Below are 22153 nucleotides of genomic sequence, written 5' to 3' on the forward strand. Positions count from 1 at the left end.
CTCTGTCCCTCTCCCTTCAAGGCGGGGAGTGATCCGTGTCACCCGCAGGGAAACTTCCTCCAAATAAAACTGTCACTTAGAGGGGAAAGCCGGGGGTCGGGGTGCGGCGGCCACTGGAGCCGAGCCTCCCCCGCCCGCCCTGCTCGGCCCCCCGCGGGGCCGCCCAGCCCCTCGCCGTGCGCCCCGTCGGGGCGGCGACACCCGGCGGGCCCGGGGCAGGGATAACGGCTCGGCTGCTGGGGAAGGACCCCGCGCCCGCCTCTTCGCCCCGCTCCTGCGCGCCCTGCGGAGGATCCGCAGCCCCCAACCGGCTCAGCCCCGCACCTCCTCGGCCATCCGGCCGCACTTCCCTCCCTAGTTTTGTTCCGAGGGATTTCTCCCTAAAGACAAAAGGCAAAGCAGCGGCGGCGGGTGCCCCGTCCCCAAGAAGCGGGCATGTTCTGGGGGTGCGGGGGTGGTGGGCAGGCGGTTGGGGGGGGCAGCAGGGCGCCGCGCGGCCGTTTCGGGAGCAGGCAGGGGAGATCAAAGGCTGCTGTCCGGTTGCGGGAAGGACGAGTCAATTACCGCCGCCGCGGAGGCCGAGCGGCGCCGCGGGGAGGGGACGCGCCGCGCCCCCCCGGGCAGCCCCAGGCACCGGGCCGGGTCCCGTTCCGCACACCTCCCCCCGCACCCCCTTTGTATCACCGCCGCTCGCTTAATATTATTTATGCATTTCTGCAAGGAATTGTGGGATGCCGCCCCCCCACCCCCCGCGGCAAACAGCGGGGCAATTAAAAACCCCAAGAATGCAGCTCGGGGGGGGACACACAGGACCGGGGGGGGGGCGGTGCGCGCCCCGCGGCGGGGCACCCCCCCCTCCACTTCCCCCACGCGTACCCCCGCGGCGGCCGGGCCCGGCTGGGGGGGAGGGGCGTGGGTGCTGTCACTTACCGGAGCTCCCCGCACCACGTGTGCGCATGCCCGCTTTATCATTGGCCCGAGGCACGTGTCGAAGTGCCCGGGCCGGCGACGTCACCGGCGGGGGCCCCGTTAAAACCTAAAGGACAACAATCCGGAGTGGAAGTGTCCGGGCGCGGCGGTGGCGGCGGCCGCCGGGGCTTAGCGCAGCGCAGCGCGGCGCGGCGCAGGGCGGGCGGCAGGGCGGGACGCCCCCCACCCGCAGCGGCCCCCGCATGTGCGGGCGCGGGGCGGCGCGGGGCGGCGCGGGGCGAGGCGCTGCCGGCCGGAGCCCCGCGGGGAGCCCCTCACCGCCCTGCCCTCCGCGGGACACCGGCTTCTGAAAGCCCGCCTCCACCCCCGCCCCGGCCACGGCTGCCGGGCTTTTTTTTTCTTAACCTCCCCCCGTCCACCCCTAATTCTTATTTTTAGCATTATTATTATTATTACCGATTTTTTTCTCCGCGGGGGCTGCGGATGAGGGGCGGCGGCGGCGGCGGCCGGGGAAGAAGGCGGCAGCGCGCCGCGGGACCGAGCGGCTGAGCGGCGGCAGGAGGCGGCGAGCGGCGGCGGGAGGACCGGAGCCCGTGTATTTTTATTTTTGGCAAAGTTGGAACTCGTGGAGGCTCGGCTGCTGGCTTTGGGGTCTCCCTGGTTTTCTTTCTTTATTTTTTTTTAATTGCTATTAATTATTTTTTTTTTCAAACTCTGGATTTTGAACGCCGGGCGCGGCCAGGAGAAACGAAAGCAAATAGACACCTGTACGTGCGTGTATATAAATATATATATATATATAAAATATATATATTAAAAAAATTAAAATAAAGGACAACCGACTGCAACAGCAACAACAAAAAGCGCTAGGCAGCCGCCCGACCGGCAGCGGGGCGGGCAGCGGAGCCGTCGGCGGGGCCGGCCGCGCAGCATGGAGGAGGGCGGCCGGAGCCCCCGGGAGGAGGCGGCCGAGCCGCAGGAGTCCGGCGGCGACGCAGAGCCCGGCGGCGGCGGCGGGCGGCGGGGGCTGCTGCTTCCTCCCGGTGACCCGCCGCACCCCCACCCGCACCCGCACCGCATCACCAACTTCTTCATCGACAACATCCTGCGGCCCGAGTTCGGGCGGAGGAAGGAGGCGGGCGGCCCCGGCGGCGAGCCCCGGCGGCCCGGAGCAGAGAGCCGCCGCAGCCCCGCCGCGGCGCCGACCCCCGGGGCTCCGCTACCCGGCGGCGGGGCGGGCTCGCCGGGCCGGGGGGAGGGCGGCCCCGCCGGGCTGGCCCTGCACGGCGCCGCCAAGAAGGGGGGGGACCCCGCGGCGCTGGAGGCGGCCCTGAAAGCGCGGGGGCTGAGCGGCGGAGACCTGTCGGTGAGCTCGGACTCGGATAGCTCCCAGGCCAGCTCCAACGCCGGGAACCAGCCCATGCTCTGGCCCGCCTGGGTTTACTGCACCCGGTACTCGGACCGGCCCTCCTCAGGTAAGCGCTGCCCTGCCGGGCCGCCCCGCTCCCCGCCGCCGCGCCCCCGCCCCGGGCTCCCCGGCTCGCCTCCGCCCGCCGCGGGGCTGGCAGGGCGGCAGGGGAAACACCCCGCTCCTCCTTTCCCGCTCCTTCTTCTGGTTTTCTTTCTTTCTCTTTTTTTTTTTTTTTTTTTTTTTTTCGGGATGGGCGTGTATGTGTGGTGGTGGTGGTTAAAATCGCCCGAAAATGCGGGGAGATGAAGGGGTGTCCGGGGATGCGCGGAGCCGGAGGGACGAGGGGGGAGCGGGGGGTCTCTCCCTCCCCGCCGCCGCCGAGGAGCTGGGGCCGCCCGGCTCGGGGCATTTCCCACCAACTGCCGGGTTTTATCAAAGAGAGAGGGGGGAAATCCGGCTCCGGGCTCCTCGCTCAGCCTCCCGGCGAGCTGCCCTTCTTCCTCCCCGCCGGGAAAACAGCCCCGCGCTGTGTTTTGGGAAGGGGAGGGTGGGTTTCCACAGGCCTCGCCTTGCCTTGCCTTGGGTTTTCTTTCAGCCAAAAACAATCCGCGATCGTTTATTTCCCTAAAAGAGGCCTCGGAGCGGCCACCGTTTCGTTTCTTTCTTTTAATTCCCCCCCCCCCCCCCATGTGCTGCGGGTCAGCTCTGTAGGGGCCGGGGGACATTTCCAGGGGCCGGGGAACTTCTTTGGCAGGGTCCGTCTCTTGGCAAGGGCTTGGGCAGAACCTCCTGAAATTACCCATAAAAACACTGACAAAAAAAATAAAAAAAGAAAAGCCGGAGGTGTAAAATGTCCTTCTGCTACCGCGGGGAGAGCAGGGTAGATTGGTAAAACCCTCGTTAAAAAGAAGTAGAAACCATTGGGGGGAAGACATGGAAAGCACCACGCAGGAGATCTGCTCCCAGGGAAAAAAAAAAAAAAAAAATGGGTTTTTCTCTTACAAAAGCAGCGAGCTAGGATTTTCACCCGGAGAGCCGGCCAGCTGAAGGAGGGATTGTAAAAGGAGTTGAAAATTAGTTCGTAATGTCTGAAAACAAACTCTTACTCAGAGGTAATATTCAGGGTTGAATTGGAATTTACTCCATTGTTCTCCAGTGCTCTCCTTTGTTAATATTTAATTAACATACATCCTCACAATGGCTCGGCCCGGGCAGAAAAGGCTCCTTGTGCTGCCGAGAATAATATTCCCGAGAATAATCCCGGCGATTCGGATCGGGCCGTGCAGCGCCATATGGGCACTGCAGCAAAGCGGCGGATTTCTCCTCGCAATGTAAACAGGCGGCTGATTTCCTTTTTTTTTTTTTTTTTTCTTTATCGCGACCCACCAAAAAAAAAAAAGAAAGAAAGAAATGAAGAAGAAGAAAAGTAGAGAGGTTTCTTAAAAAAAAAAAAAAAAAAAAAAAAAAGAGGTTTCCTTGAAAAAAAAAAACCGCTCAGGGAATGCAACGTAGCTCCGAGCCGCTGCCTGCGGCTCAGGCTTTGCTGGCCGGGCATCCCCGGGATGCCAAGGGCGGTGCAGGCGCTGGTGGCGGGGGTGCGAGGGGTGCGGAGGCAGCGCGGAGCGGCCGCGGGGGCTGCGGCTGTCGCTCCGCCGCCCGCCCGGCACAAAGCGGGGCTGGTTTTCCTTGGGGCGGTTGGGGGGGGGGGGGGGGGGGGGCTCGGAGCGCAGGACCACCCTCCCTCCGCGGGACCGCGCCTGGCGCGGGGCCGCCCGCAGCGGAGCGTGGCGGTGTCGGTGCTTCTCCTCTCTCCCGGCCGTAGGTCCCCGCTCCCGCAAACCAAAGAAGAAGAACCCCAACAAGGAGGACAAGCGCCCGCGCACCGCCTTCACCGCCGAGCAGCTGCAGAGACTCAAGGCCGAGTTCCAGACGAACCGGTACCTGACGGAGCAGCGGCGGCAGAGCCTGGCCCAAGAGCTCGGGCTTAACGAGTCCCAGATTAAAATTTGGTTCCAGAATAAACGAGCCAAAATCAAGAAGGCGACGGGCAGCAAGAACTCCCTGGCAGTACACCTCATGGCCCAGGGGCTCTACAACCACTCCACCACGGCGAAAGACGGCAAGTCGGACAGTGAATAGCCAAGGGGGGAGGGGGGGGGGGGGCGAGGAAGGGAGGGGGGAGGCAGGGGAGGGGGGGCCGTTTGCAGTCAAAGTTTATACAATGCAATAATTTAATTAAAAAAAAATAAAAAGAAACGCAAGGGCCAGTGTATAAAGATTATACCAGCATTAATAGTGAAAATATTGTGTATTAGATATAATTCTGCAATATTCTATGTATATATAATTTACAGGTAAGGTGGTGTAAAAATCCAAGATATCTGATTATAAAATATTTTTTTGATTTTTTTTTTTTGTTTGGTTTTGGTTTCGGGGATTTGGGCTGGTTGGTTGGTTGGTTTTTTTTTTCGGTTGTATGGAGATTTTAGACGCTATCTTTATGATTTTTTTTAATGCTTAAGTTACATTTTTATAGACTTAAGCGCTGTTTTAATGGACATTGGACGCTGTTTTTTGAAATTCAAAAAAAAAATATTAAAAACAACTTTTGCTGAAGTCCAAAGATTTTTATTGCTGCATTTCACACAACTGTGAACCGAATAAATAGTTCTCCTATTTGTTCTATGAGTTTTACCTTTTTTTCCCCCACCCCTCCCCTTTTCCTTTTCTTTTTTTTTTCTTTCTTTCTTTTTTTTTTTTTTTTCTCTCCTTGTTTTTTGGGGGATGTGTGTGTGTGTGGCTGGCTTTGGGGATATACGTTGAGAATTTAATTTGAACAGGAAAAAAAAAAACGTAAGTAAACGATACAGAAGGAAATCTCTAAGCACCGTCCTGAAAGATGCCCGGGGTCGCTTCCTGCGCCCCTACCCCCTCATCACCCCCAGCGAGACCCACGGGCGGGCCTGGATGCGGGATGCAGGCGTGGATGCGGGATGCAGGGATGGGGTTAGCTTCCCTCCACCCCTCCTCCTCCAACTTGTTAGGAAAACTTTGGGATCCCCATCTCGGAAAAGCGGTAGCCGTTGCGGGATGCGGCTCCATCCTGCGCCGCCCCCTCCCCCCCCGCCCACTGCATCCCTACCGGCCCCGCTCCCCCTCCACGGGGGGCAGCCGCCGGATGGGACCCGGCTCCCCAACGGCAGGCATCACCTCCCCGAAGCATTTGGGAGCGTTTTAAACACACACCCCCCTCCCCTTTCCCAAAACTAAAGTAACATTTTTAGTTTCCTCTTGCTCTTCGTCCTCAACCCCACCCCACGGTGCGGTCCCCGCTAGCGCGACGCTTCGTGGCACCGGGGGGGTGGGTGCTTCTCCCCACGCCCCCCCTCCCCACGCAGACACCTCCTTGTGATCGGTGTTTTCCCAGGTTCCAAGGCTCTGTGCTGGTTTAACCCGTTTCTCCCGGAGCATGGTGTCCCCCTCCCCGCGGTACACTGTGTGTGTGTCCGTCCCGCGTGGGCCTGGGTGCGCGTGGGCGGCTGCTCAGGGACGGGCTCTCCTGCGACGCTGTTTGTGGGGGCAAAACTTCTCGCTTTGCCTTAAAAACCTCTTTATTTTACGGCTGCAATACTCACACGTTGTGCATGGTAGTATAAACTTAAAAAAAAAAAAAAAAGAAAAAGAAAAAGGAAAGAATCCAACTATTAAATAAAAACTAATTTTACATTCTGTGAATCGCCATCAGCTGCTTAGGAGCCAGGATTGGATGACATTGCCTTTTAGCAAGAAAGCAAATGATTTTTTCTTTTTTTCTTCTCTCCAGTTTATAAAACATGTGCATTTCACAATTGCAGTATCAAATATTTATAATCGGATGAAATATGGATGTTTCTATTTACGACTGCACTCTCAGACATTGTGAACATTCTCTCTGCATTTTGTGTGTTTCAATTCTCTAGGATTGCATTAAATAACAACAACAACAACAATAATAATAATAATAAAGACCACAAGCCCCAAACCAAAACCAACCCACTTTATTACGAAATACAAACCGTGTCACTCAGACGTTGCAGTGGAGCGGTGCCATTCGGGATTATATACCCCTGTATGTTTATATAGTCTTTAGATTGCACTTCTGAGCATTTGAGCTGGAGTTAGCAGTATTTTGTATTTTCAGCTATTTACATGGGGGTGAATTCCGTGGCGATTGATGAGAGAGGTGATTTTGCAGCCAGGCATTTCATCCGCCTTCTGACTTAATGAAGAAACTTTAGGGGATTGATTTCTAGCTGAATGAGAGGGCAACCGCCAGCCGTAACTGAGCCAGCTCTGGGGCGCTCGTCGCGTTAAAAAAGATCTGCAAACGGGGAAGAAAAAAAAAATCTCTTTAATCTCACGTACTGTCAACAGGTTTCACCTTTTCAAGACTTTAAATACCCGGTGGTGCGATGCTGTGGCAGGCTGCGTTTGGAAAACCTCTGCTAGATAAACACGTAAAGCTGGAGCTCGGGAAGAGAGGTGATGGGGACACTGCCCGCTGCCACGCTTCGAAACCAAGCACCCTGTTAAAACGCTTGGCAGCCCCGGGAAACGATAGTGCCACAATTTTAGGACGGGCTGGACAAAAATAAAACGATCACACGCCTTGTTGCAACAAAGGGCACAAGAGCTCCAAAATAGTTCAGCCCATTTTCCGCAGGCAGGAGGAGCGGGAGGAAGGGGCAGAGCCTCCCCCTCAGGGCCGGCTCCTGTTGCAGGCGCACTCACAGATAAAACCGAGGAGTGGCTGTGTGTATTAATTTTTTTTCTTTTTCTTTCTTTCTTTCTTTTTTTTTTTTTTCTTTTTAAAGCTGCTGCTTTGGTATATATTCTGCAAGCGGTAAAATTCTCCAGGAGCAGAGATGCCGCTGGGATGGTGCACCAAGGGCTTCACCTGCCCGCCGGGGCTGAGCGCGGTGGCAGGGAGCGGCGGGGGATGCTGCGGGGACCATTTCTCACACCAGGCTTTATCTCGCCAGCCTTTCTGCTTTACGTGTCTTTGTGGAGAATTTTTTCATTTATTTTTATTTGTCACCTTCACTAATGGAAGCAGGTGATTTATAATCCCCAGGGAGAAAAACGGTGGCGGTGGGCACTAAAGAGGAGTTTAGTATTTGGATTAGAAAATAGATTGGGATGTCCGATGGGACAGAACGGCACCGTGGGTGTGTTACACACCCGCGGGTGAGTCCCACTGAGATTTTTTTTTTTTAAGAAGTCACTAAGCCTACACCGGGCGAAATTTTGGCCCTGCTCCTAAGTGTGCAAGCAGGACCAAAGTTTCCACCTGTCCTTTCCCGGCCTGAAAGAAGCGCTGGGAACAGAAACCAGATGTGTGACACTAGCAGGAATATGTATTTAGTTTTACGGTAAAAAAAAGTAGGAAAACTTCTCTAAGTTAGTTCAGTCTCTGGAGCAAGGACAGAAAATACCTGGCTTCTGCCTGGATTTTATTTAGACCAGAATACAAAATATTTGCAATTGGTGAGCGGCGCTTCAGTTGGGAGCAGCGGATGGCTCCCATGGGCTGCACTCCTCACCTGCCTGCGATATTTTTGGGTGAAGGCTCCCCTGGGCAGAGGTGCATGTTCGCAGACACTGGCTTTGCTGCTCCTTTCTCCATCTTCTGAGCTGCTGCTGGCTCCCGTGCACCGCCCAGCCAGCGCTCCCACGCCCGGGCAGCGGCTCCCCGCTGGCTCGGGGAAGGACAGCACAACTAAATTAGCCCTCGTTAATTTAAAATTTCAAATTAATTTAACAGAAAGAGCTGCCGCATAAGCGCCTCTTGCAATTTTAGCAAAGCACCACCACCTTGCTGAAGCAGCCTTTGGTTTTGGTTTGTTTGGTTTTTTGGTTGGTTTGTTGTTGTTGTTGTTGTTGTTTGGGGTTTTTGTTGTTGGTTTTTTGTTTTTTTTTAAAGCAAACCTACAGCCCTCTACCACACAAGCCCCGAAGCCAAACCAAAGCCTCCCCCCAAAACCGGGCTGCAGGGGTAGGGGCAGAGGCTGGGCCGGCCCTGGAGTCACCCACCGCCTGGCAACATTTTTTCCTGGCAGGCAGAGCTCTGATAGCCGGTCAGGCTCCTTCCCCTCCAGCCAAAGCAGCAGTCCCATAAAAAAACAACAACACAACACCAAAAAAAAACCCAACCCAGCAGCAAACCAACCAACCAACTCAGGGAAGTATTTCAGGGCCGAGCAAAAATGCATATGCACTTCCCCGGCGCCAACCAGCCTCTCCGTGTAATTAATTAAGCGTATTTTTCCCGTAACTCTGTTCAATAAGCATCTGAGCACTGAGGTTTAGGGAAGGTGTTCCTCCGCTCCACTGTCTATTAATGCAGTATATCGCACATGTGATATACAAACCCATACCCTGACACTATATATGCAAATGCCCGCGCCATTTATTGTGAAATGCATATCAGAGTTAGAGGGGAAAACTATTTAGCTAGCTCGGGTTTGTGGAAAAAAAGTAATTCTGTATCCCGCTGATTTAATATCCGACCTCCACATTCAATCCCCGCCCATGCAGCTATCAAAAGTACCCCTGGGATGTTTGGATATCATCTCTAAACTAACATCTGTGATTATGAAACGCTCAGAAGGGGAAGGTTAATAACAATTTGTTTCAAAGGGCCACGAGTCAATTTTATAAACAAATTCGCGTTGCCTTAAAAAACCAGCAAACCAGCCAAGTCGGAGCCGGCAGCCCCGGGCGGGGGCTGTAGCTGGGTGCTGGGGCAGGATTTGTGCCCGCTTCCCGCGGGGATGGAGCCGGGACGAGCCCAGGAGCAGCAGCCGGGGCTGGCAGGGTGGTGCAGGGGGAAGGGGCGTCGCTGTGGCAGCCCGGGGATGCTCCGTGGCACCGGTGGCTCCGGCAGGAACGCACCCAGGCGCGTTTGGGGAGCTGAAGGCAGTCCCGGTTTTCTTTGCAGAAAGTCGGGACGGCGCCTGGCAGAGGAGCTGGGCTTTGCAGCACTGGGGAGTGGGGGATCCGTGCCCTGACCCCCCGCCCCCCCGCCCCCGAGACCAGTCTTACAGCTAAAACCAGCCCCAGCCCATCCTCAACGTGCTCTGCCGCCTATTTGGGACCCCTGGCAAGCTCAAGCAAGGCTGCTGGCCAAAGCCCAGCCTCGGAAATAAACGGCCTGAACGAGCTCAGGAGGAGCCGCCGGAGCCGGCAGCTCCACCGACACCCACGGCCGGAGCCGCCGGCAGCCCCCTGCCCGCTGCCAGCCCCCGCCCGCCCGCACCCACCGCCCGCATTTCCTCCCGCCCCACCGTCTCCTCGACCTGGAAAGAAATTTAAATTTGGCGTTTGACACATTTTAACGTCTAAAAAAAAAAAAAAATGAAGAAAGAAAAAAAGCCACACAGGCACACCGGCGTCGGGATGATCCGCCTGTGCTGCAGGGCCGTGCGTGGGAACCGAGCGAGCGGGGGGGGCAGCCCCACTCCCCGCGTGTCCCCGGGGCTTCCCCGGCCGCGGGGAGCTCAGCCCTCGCCGGGGGGGAGGGGCCGTGTCCCCGGCAGCCCCCCTGTGCCCTGCTGCCTTAGGGGGAGCCGGGAAGGGCCGCCCGGCTCAGGCCGGGGACGGGGGGGGCTGCGGCCGGTTGCACCCGCCCTGTATTTCTCGGGCAAAGAGGGAAAAAAGACAGTTTCTCCTCCTCAAGGAGATGCTTTTTTCGAAGCCTCCTCGCACGTCGCGGGGGTGTCGCCGGGGGAGGGGGCCGGGTCCCCCTGCCCGGCCCCGGCAGGACCCCCAGCTCCTCGGCGGCCCCGGCTCGGTGGGACCCTCTCCCTTCCCCGGGGGTCCCGGGCCGCCTCCTCTCTCCTTCACCCTCCCAAGGCCCCGGGGCCAAATTTCTTCCGACTCGCTGGGTTTGCATAGGGCTGACGCCGGCTCCCCGCGCCCCCCTCCCCCGGCACCTCTCTGGCTGTCCCCTGTGCCCACCCAGTGTCCCCTCAGGGCTGGTAGCTGGGGAGGGGATGCCCGGCCGTGCCCCTCAGCCGGGGCAGCATCCCCCAAGCCCGGCCGCATTTGCATCCCGTGGGTAAATAGGATGCGGCGGGTGTTGGGAAAGGGGAAGGAACCGAACCCTCCCGGATGGGTGCGGGGCAGGGGTGGGTGACCCTGCACCCCGCAAGTCCCCATGCGCGAGGCCAGCGGAGCTTCCTCCCTCCAGGAGCGGGGCCAGCTGCCTCCCCGCAGCCAGGGAGCAGCGGGGTTGGGAGCACAGAACTTCCCAGCACCGCATCATCGACGGTAACCCCTGTTTCTTAGAGTTTCACCAGTTTTTCGGTTATTTTTTGGTGGGTTTGGGGTTTTTTTTTTGGTGTGCAATATAACGGCAATAATGCCATGATAAGCTGTTTCCCCCCCTTTCCAAACGGGTCTAAGTAACCCTTTTAAATTAATTGGTGTTCCTATAGCTAAAACATAATAGGCTTTGATTACATGCTAAATAGAATCAAACGTAATCCTTGAGTTAATTATGTGGAGATAATTTTATAATTATATCAATTCAATTTAAAAAGCAATGCATTGTAACTTCGCATTCGGAACGGGAGTAATGATTCCAAATAAAATTCTCATTAATTTGGAGTATCTCAAACTCACATCAGGTCCCTCTCCTCCCTCCCACCTCCCTTCTCCCTTAAACAGCAAATGGGAACGTACATTTATCTCGCCTTTTGTCGTATTACCTGTCTCTGCTCATATCTAGAAAGTGGAAAACACTGGAAAATCACAGACAAAAGAGGCTGTCTGAGAGGAGCATTTCCCAGCATTGACCTGCTCTCAAATGCTAAAGCAGCTGATCTGCATTTCTATTCTGCCCAGCTTGTATGTGGAAGTAACGCCCAACGGCCAGTGACTTGATGAGCCGGGGGGGGGAGAGGGCGGGGGTCTCTCCCAGACGCTCCAGCTCGCCCTGAAAGGGGCTGTGGCCGGAGCCGGGGTGAAGGTCAAAGCCTCTGTCACAGCTGCAGGTGGCTCGTTTCCTCTCCCCGCTCGGCCCCCCCCCCCCCCCCCCCCGGCTCGCCCCCCTCCCCGGGGCAGCCCCGCCGCCGCCGCGGTGCCCGCTCCCTCCCCGGGCCGCCCCGGCAGACGCAGCCCCCTCCGGCCCGGAGCCCCCGCCCACGCCCACGGGGCTGTCCCCGACGGCGACACCCTCCCTGCCACTCCCCCGCGGTCCCTCCCGCAGCATCCTGCCCTGCGCGCCCTCACCCGGCGGCGCGGATGCCACTCGCCCTGCCGAGGGGACCGCAGGGAGCCGGGGGTGATGCTCCGCCAGACAAAGCTGGGGCGGCCCGGGTAGACCCCTGAAGTGGCGGACCCCAAAGGGTCGTCGTAAGCCCCAGCTCTGGCACCGCTGCCAGCTGCCAGGAGCTGTCTCCATTCCGTCTCCGCAAACTTAGATGCTCCTTACTAGATTTTAACCCAGGTAAGAAAATCTGGTAGCACCAAAACGAGTGTTGGCTCTTGCTGCCCTTTTCTCAGTAAAGATTTAAAGCATCCTGCCCCTTCCCCCCACAGGGTTATTTCATCCATACTTTTTTTTTTTTTAAATGCTTCCTAGTCAAACTTGAATATGCAATGAAGCTCCAGAGCTTTGTGGCGGAAATATAATTAAACTGGTGAAAGATGTAAAAGATGAAGAATGGGGATGACATCAGGCCGATTTCACACTTGGCACTCGGATGGCTGGGCCCAAGCCGTGCTCTTGCCACGCAACACAGATCAAAGTGCACTGCCACTGCTAAAAAGGCAAAAGGGGACTTAAGTATGCTAATCCCCAGGACAAATATATTTTAATCTTGTTAGAATACAAGTTAATGCTGCAGCTCAGTGGCTGAACTTTGTCAGAGTGTAGAGATCCACTTTTACTTTAGCTCTGAATGAGGTAGACCTCCTGGTTTATTCATAATTCATAAAAGCAAATTTACTAATTGAGCCTCCTTGCAGCTCACCTAGAAGCTCCTTTAAATGAACTAACAAAAAAACCCCAGTGACACCACTGCCTGAAGCGATGCTGTGTTCCCAAAAAAAGTGCCTGATCCTCGGGAAGACTGAGCACCTCCTCTTTTAGAAAAGGACCCCTTAGACTTGAGCATCCCAAAATGGTCGTGGCCACTCTTAGCATCTAAAAATGCTCACAGTCCTTCTGAGCATCCCCAAATACTTGCAGCTCCTTCAAACATCCCAAAATGTTTGCAGCCCCTTTGAGCGCTTTTGAAAAATTTCAGGCCAGAGATTGCAAGAATTCCAATGTAAAGTGGGAATAATCTGCAAAAGGAATGTGGCCCTGGGCAAGACCTGCTCTCCCCCAGTTTTGGGAGCTGCAGCCTGCTTGGAGCGGGGCAGGGACCAGCCAAGCCAAGTCCTCAGCAGTGCTTGCTGCAGCAGCCTCACAGGGGTGAAAATGGAGAGGTTTCAACCAGACTGGTGAGAACTGGGGAAAAAGTAGTGCCACAGTGCAAATCTTGATGTAAAGTCTGCTGGGTGTAAAATCCTTCACTGTATTTAGTGTCACAGAAAGGCTTTCTTCCCTGCTCAGTGTAACCAAGATATTATTGTACCACCCCAGCTGTAAAGACCATCTTTTCTCTTACTCTCCTTCCCAAAACCAGGGGGTTTCCTACTACTAGACCAGTCTGAGGAAAGCTCTTCCCAAAAGCACATGCAAAACCAATTGGTGAGGAGCAGAGTGCCAGTGCATCACGCTCCAATAGCCAGAGTGATTCCCAATAGGCCTGGAGCTGCCCTGTGCCCCCCTAATCACTTTTTCTGCTCTTTCTCCAATTTTGGGGGTCTTATAATTATGCCTGCGAACCTCAGCCTGACTGAGGGCTGCTTTGCCCAAGCTGTGTTTCACTGAACTTCGGAAAGCCGAGGAGCATCTTGCCTAGTGGTGGGGAAAACTCGGCAGCAGCCCCTGCCTGGTTTCATTTCTCTCCAGTTCCAGCTTTTCCTAATTCCTTCCAATGTTACTATCAGGCCAGCTTCGGTGGCATTAGCAAAGAGGCGAGGAGCGCCACGGACAGCACCTTTCATGTCACATCAGACAAATTAACCACCCACTTCAAAAGCTTTTGGTGATTCTCTGTTTCTCAGTGCCTGTAAAATGCCATGACAGTCCAGGACTCGAATCTACAAACAGCAAGAGCTATTATTTATTTACTGAGTGTAAGAATCCCCCATCTCCTCCTTTCAGACTAACCCTGTAGCCTGAACTTTCAGAAATCGATTTACATTTTTAAATTCCTTTATGAGTCCTTGGTATTCGACAGCATTTTCTTTGCTCGCAGGGATCTGACAGGCTTTGTTCGAAGTTATTTTTAATATTTAGAACGTTGAAGAGAGATTTAAAATATCAATTATCTTGTTTGGATAAGTAGCCATTAAACATGCAGAGTAACTTACTTGAACTGTAAGACTGCAGGCTAAAAGCGCCTCGCATTTTATATTACATTCTTCATCTGTGCTTTTCAAATCATTTTACAAGTATTAATGAATAAAGTTTATTAGGAATTCAGTGAAGGAGACAAGAACTGTTATCCTCTTTCTATGGCATGGAAATTGGGAGATATTTGTGTGTAATCTCATTTGTGCTCGCTAGATGCCAAATGAACTCAAGCTCCTTTGCACCTCTCCAGCACTATAAAAAAAATATCATTGTAGTCATTCAACATCTACTTTAAATTCTGCCATGATGGGACCCTCTGTAAATGTGAACAGATCCAAAATCGAGTCCTGACATCACTGTGAGAGCCAGCCTGTGGTGCCCTTGATGACATGAGGCATCAAGACCTCAGGCCCGGACTCATTGTATTGGGGATGGCAGAAAAAAGGCCGCAATTTTGGCTAAAAAATGCTTTGTTGGAATTTTTTAATCTAGTGATTTTTCAAACTTTTGTTTTCTGGGTTTGAGGTGCATTCAATCAGTGCATTTCTATTCTCCTCATCTGAGCTGAGAAATGAGGGGTTTGCAGCACCGTCAAATTCTTAAGACTAAAAAAAACCCCTCTAAGGACCATTCTTAGCATCTTTAACTGAAATGCTGCAGTCCAGCATCTGCAAACATCTGCATGTGACCAAAGGGATGCATTTAAGCTCTTGCTGAATCAGTAAGAAAGTCTGAGTGGAGCGGACCTGCCCTTCTTGCCTGTAGGGTAAGAATTGACCCTGCCCTGGGTAAATTCTTCCCTGAACCCCAAATGGGCGGGCTGAGCCCAAGTTTGAGTTGACTATCGAACTTTAAAGCATTCGTCACAGTGATGTCTTTCCTTCCTCAGAAGCACACGTATTTCTGTTGCTAATTGTGGCCCCAATTATTCTCTCTCATCCCGTGGGACAATAAACTGGCAAAGCAGTTGACCTACTAGTACATACACCCAGGAGGACCCTTCCCGCACAGGGTCCCCTCTAGTTTGGGATTTGGAGGGGATACTCAGGTCCCTGCAGACGTTAACTTCTCCTCAGGGGTCTATTCTTGCAGCGCTCCAGTTGAGGGAGTTACAGTACGTACGTCAGGAGGTGCAGGATTCGTCCCATGTGAAGGACAACTGTCACTTTATTAAATAGTGATATCAATGATCATCTGCCTGGCGATAGCTGTGCCTCGGTTCACGGCTCTGCATTCAGAAATCGGAACACCTGATCAAAAAGACCACTTTTTATAATCCCATCCCACACGGTTTTGCATGTGGTAATACATCCCAGTGAGACTATTAGACAAATAGGGTCTTAAAATCTTATCTCAGATCTTGCTCAAACATGAGATTTTTGTAATCATAAATGCTAAAAATACCACTCACATGTAAGGATGCTAACTGCAAGTGGGATTCAGGCTTGCCTGAAATTGCTGCGGTCCAGGAAAGTCATAGTTAACACATAACTCTCTTGACAAACAGCTCTGATGACAACATACCTATAATTATAGTTATATCTGATCGTGTTGCCTGGGGAAAAAGGAAGGTGATACTGCAAATGCAGAGGAGCTGCATCCTAGTCTCTGTCTCCCAACCAATGCTCCAGACACCCTCTGACCTCTCCAGGAGTTACTGCTCTCTAGTCCATCCCAGGAAGGGATCTGCTAGAGATGCTGCGCGCTCACCTGCGCACCCCTAGTTTTGTGAGCTCTGTGGTACCCACTTGACACGATGCTGGCAAATTAGAGCAGCCTAAAAACGCAGGCAGGTAATAGAAACAGGGTAAGCTTGAGCTTGCGTCTTCTATCCCTGGGAGGTTTGCAGGGCTGGCAGATGGGAAGCCAGGTACTTACGTCGTCGTCATTACTACCATGGTGTCGCTTGTATGCCAGCTCCCCAGGGTGAAAACCAGCTACCGTGGCTGTGCAAGGGACAAAAAGGCCAGTGCACCACAAGGCGGATGGAGGGAGGCCACAGGGCTGAGGAGGCAGTGGGGTTTGTATCCTACATCTTTGGGGTTCATCCTGCCTGGTACCGCTTTCCTGCAGAGCTGCTACATCGGCATCAGCCTGGGCCACCTCTTGGCTTGGCAACGCAGCTAATGCCCTTTGAGACTTACCCAGTCTTTGGTTTGGCAATGCCTTTGCAACTTATGTGCAATCCTAAGTAGGGAAAAAACCCTCAACACAACTGGCTCAGCTGTCCCCTTTTTCTCCAGGCTGAGCATTTGTCCCCATCAAACAAAACTCCATCGCATGGCATGGAGCAAGTGCTGATACTCTGTATTTACACTGCTAGCAGAGATACGAGGCTGTCCTTCTGCTCGCATTTGCTCTAAATACTCACTAGATTCCCAGGATGAATATTCCCAGGATGAATATTCTTATATGCTTTTGCAACATTTTTTTTGGCTGAGAAAGCAATGATTCCTAATGTGTAAATTTGCCTTTCCCCCCCCCCCCCCCATGCATAAGCCTTAAACTCTATCAATAACTAATTGTTTCGTGTGTCTCAGACAAAGTGTAATCAACAGAGAGGATGGTGGAGAAGTGTGAAATGACAGAGTGACATTCTATGCTTAAATAAGCAAACTACACCCAAATCGAACAATGGCTCGAAAATGTTTCCATAATAAGGGTGCATAAATTACCCCCATTACTTGGAAAGCTCCTACTTGCATCTTACCAGCCACATTTCTAGTATTCACGAGAGCTGATACACTCCGATCATGATAGACATGCCTCTGTTACAGTAATTATAAAATGCTTTGTGAAAATATCATTGTGTCTACAGAGCTACTGAAGTTGTACAGTCTCCTTGGTATTTGTTTATCGCCTCTGTGAATTTAAAAAATATAATTAAAAAGAGGAAGAAAAACTACATTTGGAAAACAATAGACCACTTTTTGACATTTATTCTCCATGGGGGAAAAAGAAAATGTATCTCAGGTTGTGCCAATACATGATGTGCACCAACTGGATAATGTGAAGTCGGGATGATTAATTGGAAAAACACAGGCAGTAAATTCTGATCGGATGAAAACATTTCATGAAGATACACTGATGGTTTCCCATGTATGATCTCCATTATATATGTATATGTACATATGTGCAAGAAGGGTATGGGAGCAGGAAGGCTTTATTCTGAGAGGGCCAAAGCCACCCAGAGCTGGGGGCTGCTGGCAGTGCTGCCCTGGCTCCACTCAGTCCCTCTGGACCCCATAGAAGGTGAGGACATTGCTCCTCTTTCTTGCTCTCATCTTACAGTTTGAAAATGATTTGCCAGTCAATGTGTTTTTATTTTGCGGGTCCTGCAACTTGAAAAATAGCAGCTTTTATTTTTCCTTTAAAGTACAACCAAAAAGAAAGCCCTTACAATTATGTATTCTGAGATAATAAATCACATCACTTTGTACCTTTTTTCCCCCCTCAAATGTTTTGCTTTAGTTGAATAAATCTAGTGATGTAAAGCTTAAAAAAGTAGATTTAAAATTCTTCTAGGGTTACTGAAAATCTGGAAAACAACATTATTAATAAATGAAAAAGAAAACAGCAATAAAAAGAGATATGATTTCCTTTTAGTTTTGTGGGTGGATTTATCATTGCACTGAGGTAACATAAAGTAGCTGACTTGCACATGGTTTTTTTCCGTGTTACGATTGCTGGATTCATTAAAAAGATGTGTTAACTCATTTTAATACTATGAGACTCTTGAAGTATAAGTCTTTTCAAAATTAAAATCAGTCAACATAAATAAAAGACTTGAACAAATCTGAAATGCCTTAAAGGATTGTTCTGAATTAATTTTAACACACAATGTAAGAGGAAAATGTAATTGCATCCTATTATTTTTATTATAAAGATGTATATGGAGCAAGTCTGGGGAGAAATTGTCCACAAGCAGTGAAGTGCCAAGTGTGAAATAATAAATATACTCAGTTTTTCAAAAAATTGCTCAGTTTTAAGAAGCCAACGGGGTATGAATGCACAAAAGGCATTGCCTGTATTTCAAATTAACCATAGCAAGCCCTTCCACTTACCTGGAAAACCTGATCCATACACTAAGATTTTGTATGTTAATTTATACCGCAGAGTTCTTAACATCTGACATCAGCTGTAACATTACAAGTTGTGCTATGACTTTATTAAGGGATGATTTCCAAAGCCCCAAAGAATACTTATTATGTTGTAATATATATTTCTGAAGAGGATTAGGTTTTTGATGCTAAAACCTAGACGTTTTAAAAGCGAGTTTACTGAAATGAAAAAGATTACGTACATTCCTTTGTGTTGCACCAGGTAGAGCTTTTTCACCTTCGTTTCAACTGTATCACAAACCTCAGTGGTATCACGACTGAGAAACGCATTTAAAATCCCTAGGTGTTTCATTACCAAAATGGGATATTCCAGAAAAGGACCTGGGGCTTGTGCCCAACCACAAACTGAATAGGAAGCAATGGGAAAAAATGGAAAAATAGGGAAAAACCAGGACACATCCCTTCCTGCAGTGTGTTAAGTGTTAATATTGGACTGAGCAGCAGCTGGATTTCAAGGACTGTGTCTGGTTTTGGATACCAGACTTTAAAAAGGATTGAAAAAAGTTGAAAGCGGAGCAAGAACAATGGAAAAGTTTAGAAAACTTGACCTGTGAGAAAAGGCTGATGAAACTGGGTTTGTTTAATTTAGGAAAGAGAGGACGGGTAATGGTTTTCCAAGATGTAAAAGGTTGTTGCAGAGAAAAACACCATCAGTTGTTCTCCAGATCCACTGGGGGTAGAACAAGAAATAATCAGCTTAATTTGCAGCAAAAAAAAAAAAAAAAATGTAGGTTAGATATTAGCTAAAATGTCAAACTATAAAGAGAGTTAAGCACTGGGAGAGGTTACCTGGGAGTATTGTAAAAAATCTGGCACTGGAGGTTTTTGAGGCTGGGTTAGAGGAGCAGCGGGGGATGCTCCTGGTAGAGGGAGCAGCCTTGGACATACACAGCGTGTCCTTCAGGGCTTGCCCAGCCCTGCAGCACTGCACATTGCCCCCCCCAGAAATCAGACGATTTTACTTCATTGGGGAACAGTCTGGTCAAGGTGGGATTTTCAGACCATGACAGTTTGTTTGAAATATCCTATTTTTCAGTTATCAGCATCAGGAGAAATATTTTTGTTTTGGCAGCATCCACACACTTTTTTGACATTTCCCCTCTTTCAGGTCAGTCCCTATCTTTATACCAATGTAAAATACATATGCATATATCTATACATCTATATATCTATCTATATCTATACCTATATATCTATCTACACGCATATATACATATATATATCTCTCTCACTTTTAATTAGGAAAAGCAATTTATTATCTTCATTGAAGAGAATTTATATATGTGTAAAAGCAAAAAGTCTCTTGTTTTTTCACTGCCTGCAATGCCAGCATCACCTGCAGTCCCTGTTCCCCAGAGCCCAGCAACCAAACCAAGCTGGCCTTTGTGGGGTGGCTCATAAATGTCCCAGTCCTCAGCACTGGAGTCTGCTCTATCCCCAAGGTCGCTTCATGCTCTCGGGTGAGGAGATACAGGATATTGGTCAATGCTGCCTTCCTACTGTGGGAAAAATGCAACTTTTTGTTATTGTTGTGAAAATTACTGGCTCAGAAGGGAACTTGCTCGGAGACCTGTTTGAAATGGTGCCATCAGCTCCCTTAGGAGCTACGGAGCACCGAAAATCCCACCACACCTGGGATTTTGCAGCAAAAAGGAGTAAAATCTTTTTTTCTGATGTAAACTGAGGACAGTGAAGTAAAGTAAAGTAAGGTAAGGAAAGGTAAGGAAAGATGAGAGAAGGAAAGGGAAGGGAAAGAAAGGAAAGGAAAGGAAAGGAAAGGAAAGGAAAGGAAAGGAAAGGAAAGGAAAGGAAAGGAAAGGAAAGGAAAGGAAAGGAAAGGAAAGGAAAGGAAAGGAAAGGAAAGGAAAGGAAAGGAAAGGAAAGGAAAGGAAAGGAAAGGAAAAGAAAAGTTTTGTCTTCAGAATGCATTAAAAAGAAACTGAACCACACATGGACAGCAGAGTATTTATTAATGTACACTACAAAGGCACTAAGCACTGATTATAAGCAAAAGACTATAAGAAATCAAGAATGAGACTTCAACTTCCAGGCTTAGCCCGACCCTGCGGATGGTAGCTGCCGTGCTTTTCCTTCTCTGACACGATTGCTGCTCACTCCCTTGCCTGGGTTTGCACTAAGGCATATGTCCTGCCACACACATCCCCATCCTCCCTGCTTGCGGGGCACAGCCCAGAGCTGATGGGGGTATTTTTTCTACAGGTCAGTGCAATGAGCACCAGACACCGCTGGAGCGGGAGAGCAAGGTCACCATGGGAGGGATGCTCATGGGCTCATAGCCCAATGGTGAGAGCAGTCGCCTGGGAGAACGGATTCTGGTGCTAGCATTGAACCTGTATTTTATATTAAACCATCGCTGGATAAAATATGGAAAGGCTAGAAGCAGCTCTCCCCCGTAGCCAGTGATGAATCCACCGGGTGTGGTGGGGCTTCTTTCTGGGGGCTGCAGGTTGCTGGCTGTGCTGTGAGCGGTGCAGGCTCAGCCTCTCGCCCTCTATCACAACCAGTTTTCCAGTTACAGGGACAAACGCCTTTGTCTTTATCAGGGCTGCTGAAAAACTGTACAAATTTTAGATGTATTTTAAATTTATGAGATGAAAAAAAAAAAAGGAGGGGAGATGTGAATGGAGCACATTTGCACAGTAGCTCAACTTGAGAAGAAGTGTGTAAATCTGCACTCTTTTCATCCAGCTCTGTTCTCAAAGAAAATCCCCAGTGAAATACTATTCAGAAAAGAGTCACTTTCAAATACGGGGAATGACAGTGCTTTTAAAGTGGCATCTACATGCCCCAAATCCAGGGAAATCTTAAAGATACAGCATGAATCTGCTCTCAAGCACTGATGCCGTCATACTTTCAGACACAGAATAGAACTGTATCTGATAGAAAAGTTGCTTGGCAGGGTCTGTGTGCCAAACAGACCCGACTGTATCCTTTCCATTAAACCAAATACCTCTCTTACACAGGAAAAAATGGAACATAGATCAGCAAGAAGTGAGTTATACTGGAACAGACATCTCTAGGTGCTATCGGGAAGCAAGGGTGCTCTGTGGTGTGCTATCAGCTCACAGTCAGGTTGTCTCAAGGTACACCACACTGTCAGGGCCCTCACCAGCACGGAATAGTTTGTTTCTGTCTGTTTACAAGATATTTGTCCACTACTCATAGCTTTGAATTTTGCTTTACACCATTTCTGTTGACAAGGTGCTTCAAAGGATGATTTAGGATATTAGGAAGATTTTGGAAAGGAATATCGACGTTTGCTCCTGGTAGAAGAAAGCCTCTGTTCAGAACTGCACCCCATTACATTATCTTGTGGGTCCCCCATGTTGCCAATATTTGCAAAGTTTCTGTACCGGATTTTCCCTCACTGTAACAAAGAGCTCTTATCATCAAAGAGCTCTTATCATGGCCCTTTCTTTCTTACTATTTCTCCCCAGCAAATTCATTTTTTAGAAAGTGAAAAAAGGCTCTTCTTCCCCTCCACAAACCTTTTTATCAACTCCCAAAGCCTCTTCCATATACCTGGGCTCCCTGGCCTAGCTCCTTTTCCTGCCCTCCAGCTTCTGAGGTAACTTCTCTCCACTTTCTCCCATCTGAAAAAATACACGCGTCCTACCAAAAAAAAAAAAAAAAAAAAAAAAAAAAAAGGTCGAACAGGTACAAGAGCATCCATTTTCAGATTTTCAGTTGGGTTGGGTATTGGAGCTGCAGATGGTCTTCCATCCCTTTAACCTCAACCTTTCCCCCCCTGTGTTTCTAGTTCCTGAGCATCCCTCTATCCTGCTGTTCGCATGGTGCCTTTCCCATTCCCAATCTTATTCCCATCTTTTTCTCTGACCTGCTGTTGCTCAGGAGCTTCCACCCCTCCCTCCATGGTGGCTCGCAGGCTGACCAGCCGCATGCAGCAAGGTTTCAGCACCAAGCTGTGTGCAGCCTGCGGCTCTGCCGCCTCCTTCCTTCCCTGGGCTGGAGGCAGAGTGGGTGCCACATTCCAGGGGTGTCCACCAAGGCATGACTTGGCTTTCAGTCTCCCTTCCCTGCACCTGGGGTATTTATTGCCACCTGATGTAGCACCCCAAAACAGGCTTCAGAGGAGCCAGTGACACAAACCTCAGCTCCAATGTTGGAATTTTTCTTGTTTCTTCTCTTTTCTGCTCCTGTTTCTCAGCGCACACCTCAAGTGGAGCCTGTGGCCAAGCGGTCCTGCGGCCACTTTGC

The 22153-nt window shown here is 50.7% G+C and overlaps 1 protein-coding gene across 1 annotated transcript; it reads left to right on the plus strand.

Annotated features, from left to right (window-relative positions):
• The first annotated feature begins 6 nt into the window (after positions 1 to 6).
• On the plus strand, positions 7 to 5464 carry EN2 (engrailed homeobox 2). Its single transcript, XM_080386776.1, has 2 exons — positions 7 to 2405; positions 4164 to 5464. Exons 1-2 carry the CDS (start codon positions 1862 to 1864, stop codon positions 4478 to 4480), a joined length of 861 nt encoding a protein of 286 aa, XP_080242902.1. The 5' UTR covers positions 7 to 1861; the 3' UTR covers positions 4481 to 5464.
• Positions 5465 to 22153: the final 16689 nt, after the last annotated feature.

This window comes from Falco punctatus (genome assembly GCF_963210335.1).
Source record: "Falco punctatus genome assembly, chromosome: 4".
Taxonomy (NCBI): domain Eukaryota; kingdom Metazoa; phylum Chordata; class Aves; order Falconiformes; family Falconidae; genus Falco; species Falco punctatus.

Coding starts and splice junctions, on each gene's coding strand:
- EN2 (XM_080386776.1), top strand. CDS start 1,862: ATGGAGGAGGGCGGCCGGAGCCCCCGGGAGGAGGCGGCCGAGCCGCAG. Junction 2,406..4,163: donor CTCGGACCGGCCCTCCTCAG/GTAAGCGCTGCC, acceptor TCCCGGCCGTAG/GTCCCCGCTCCCGCAAACCA.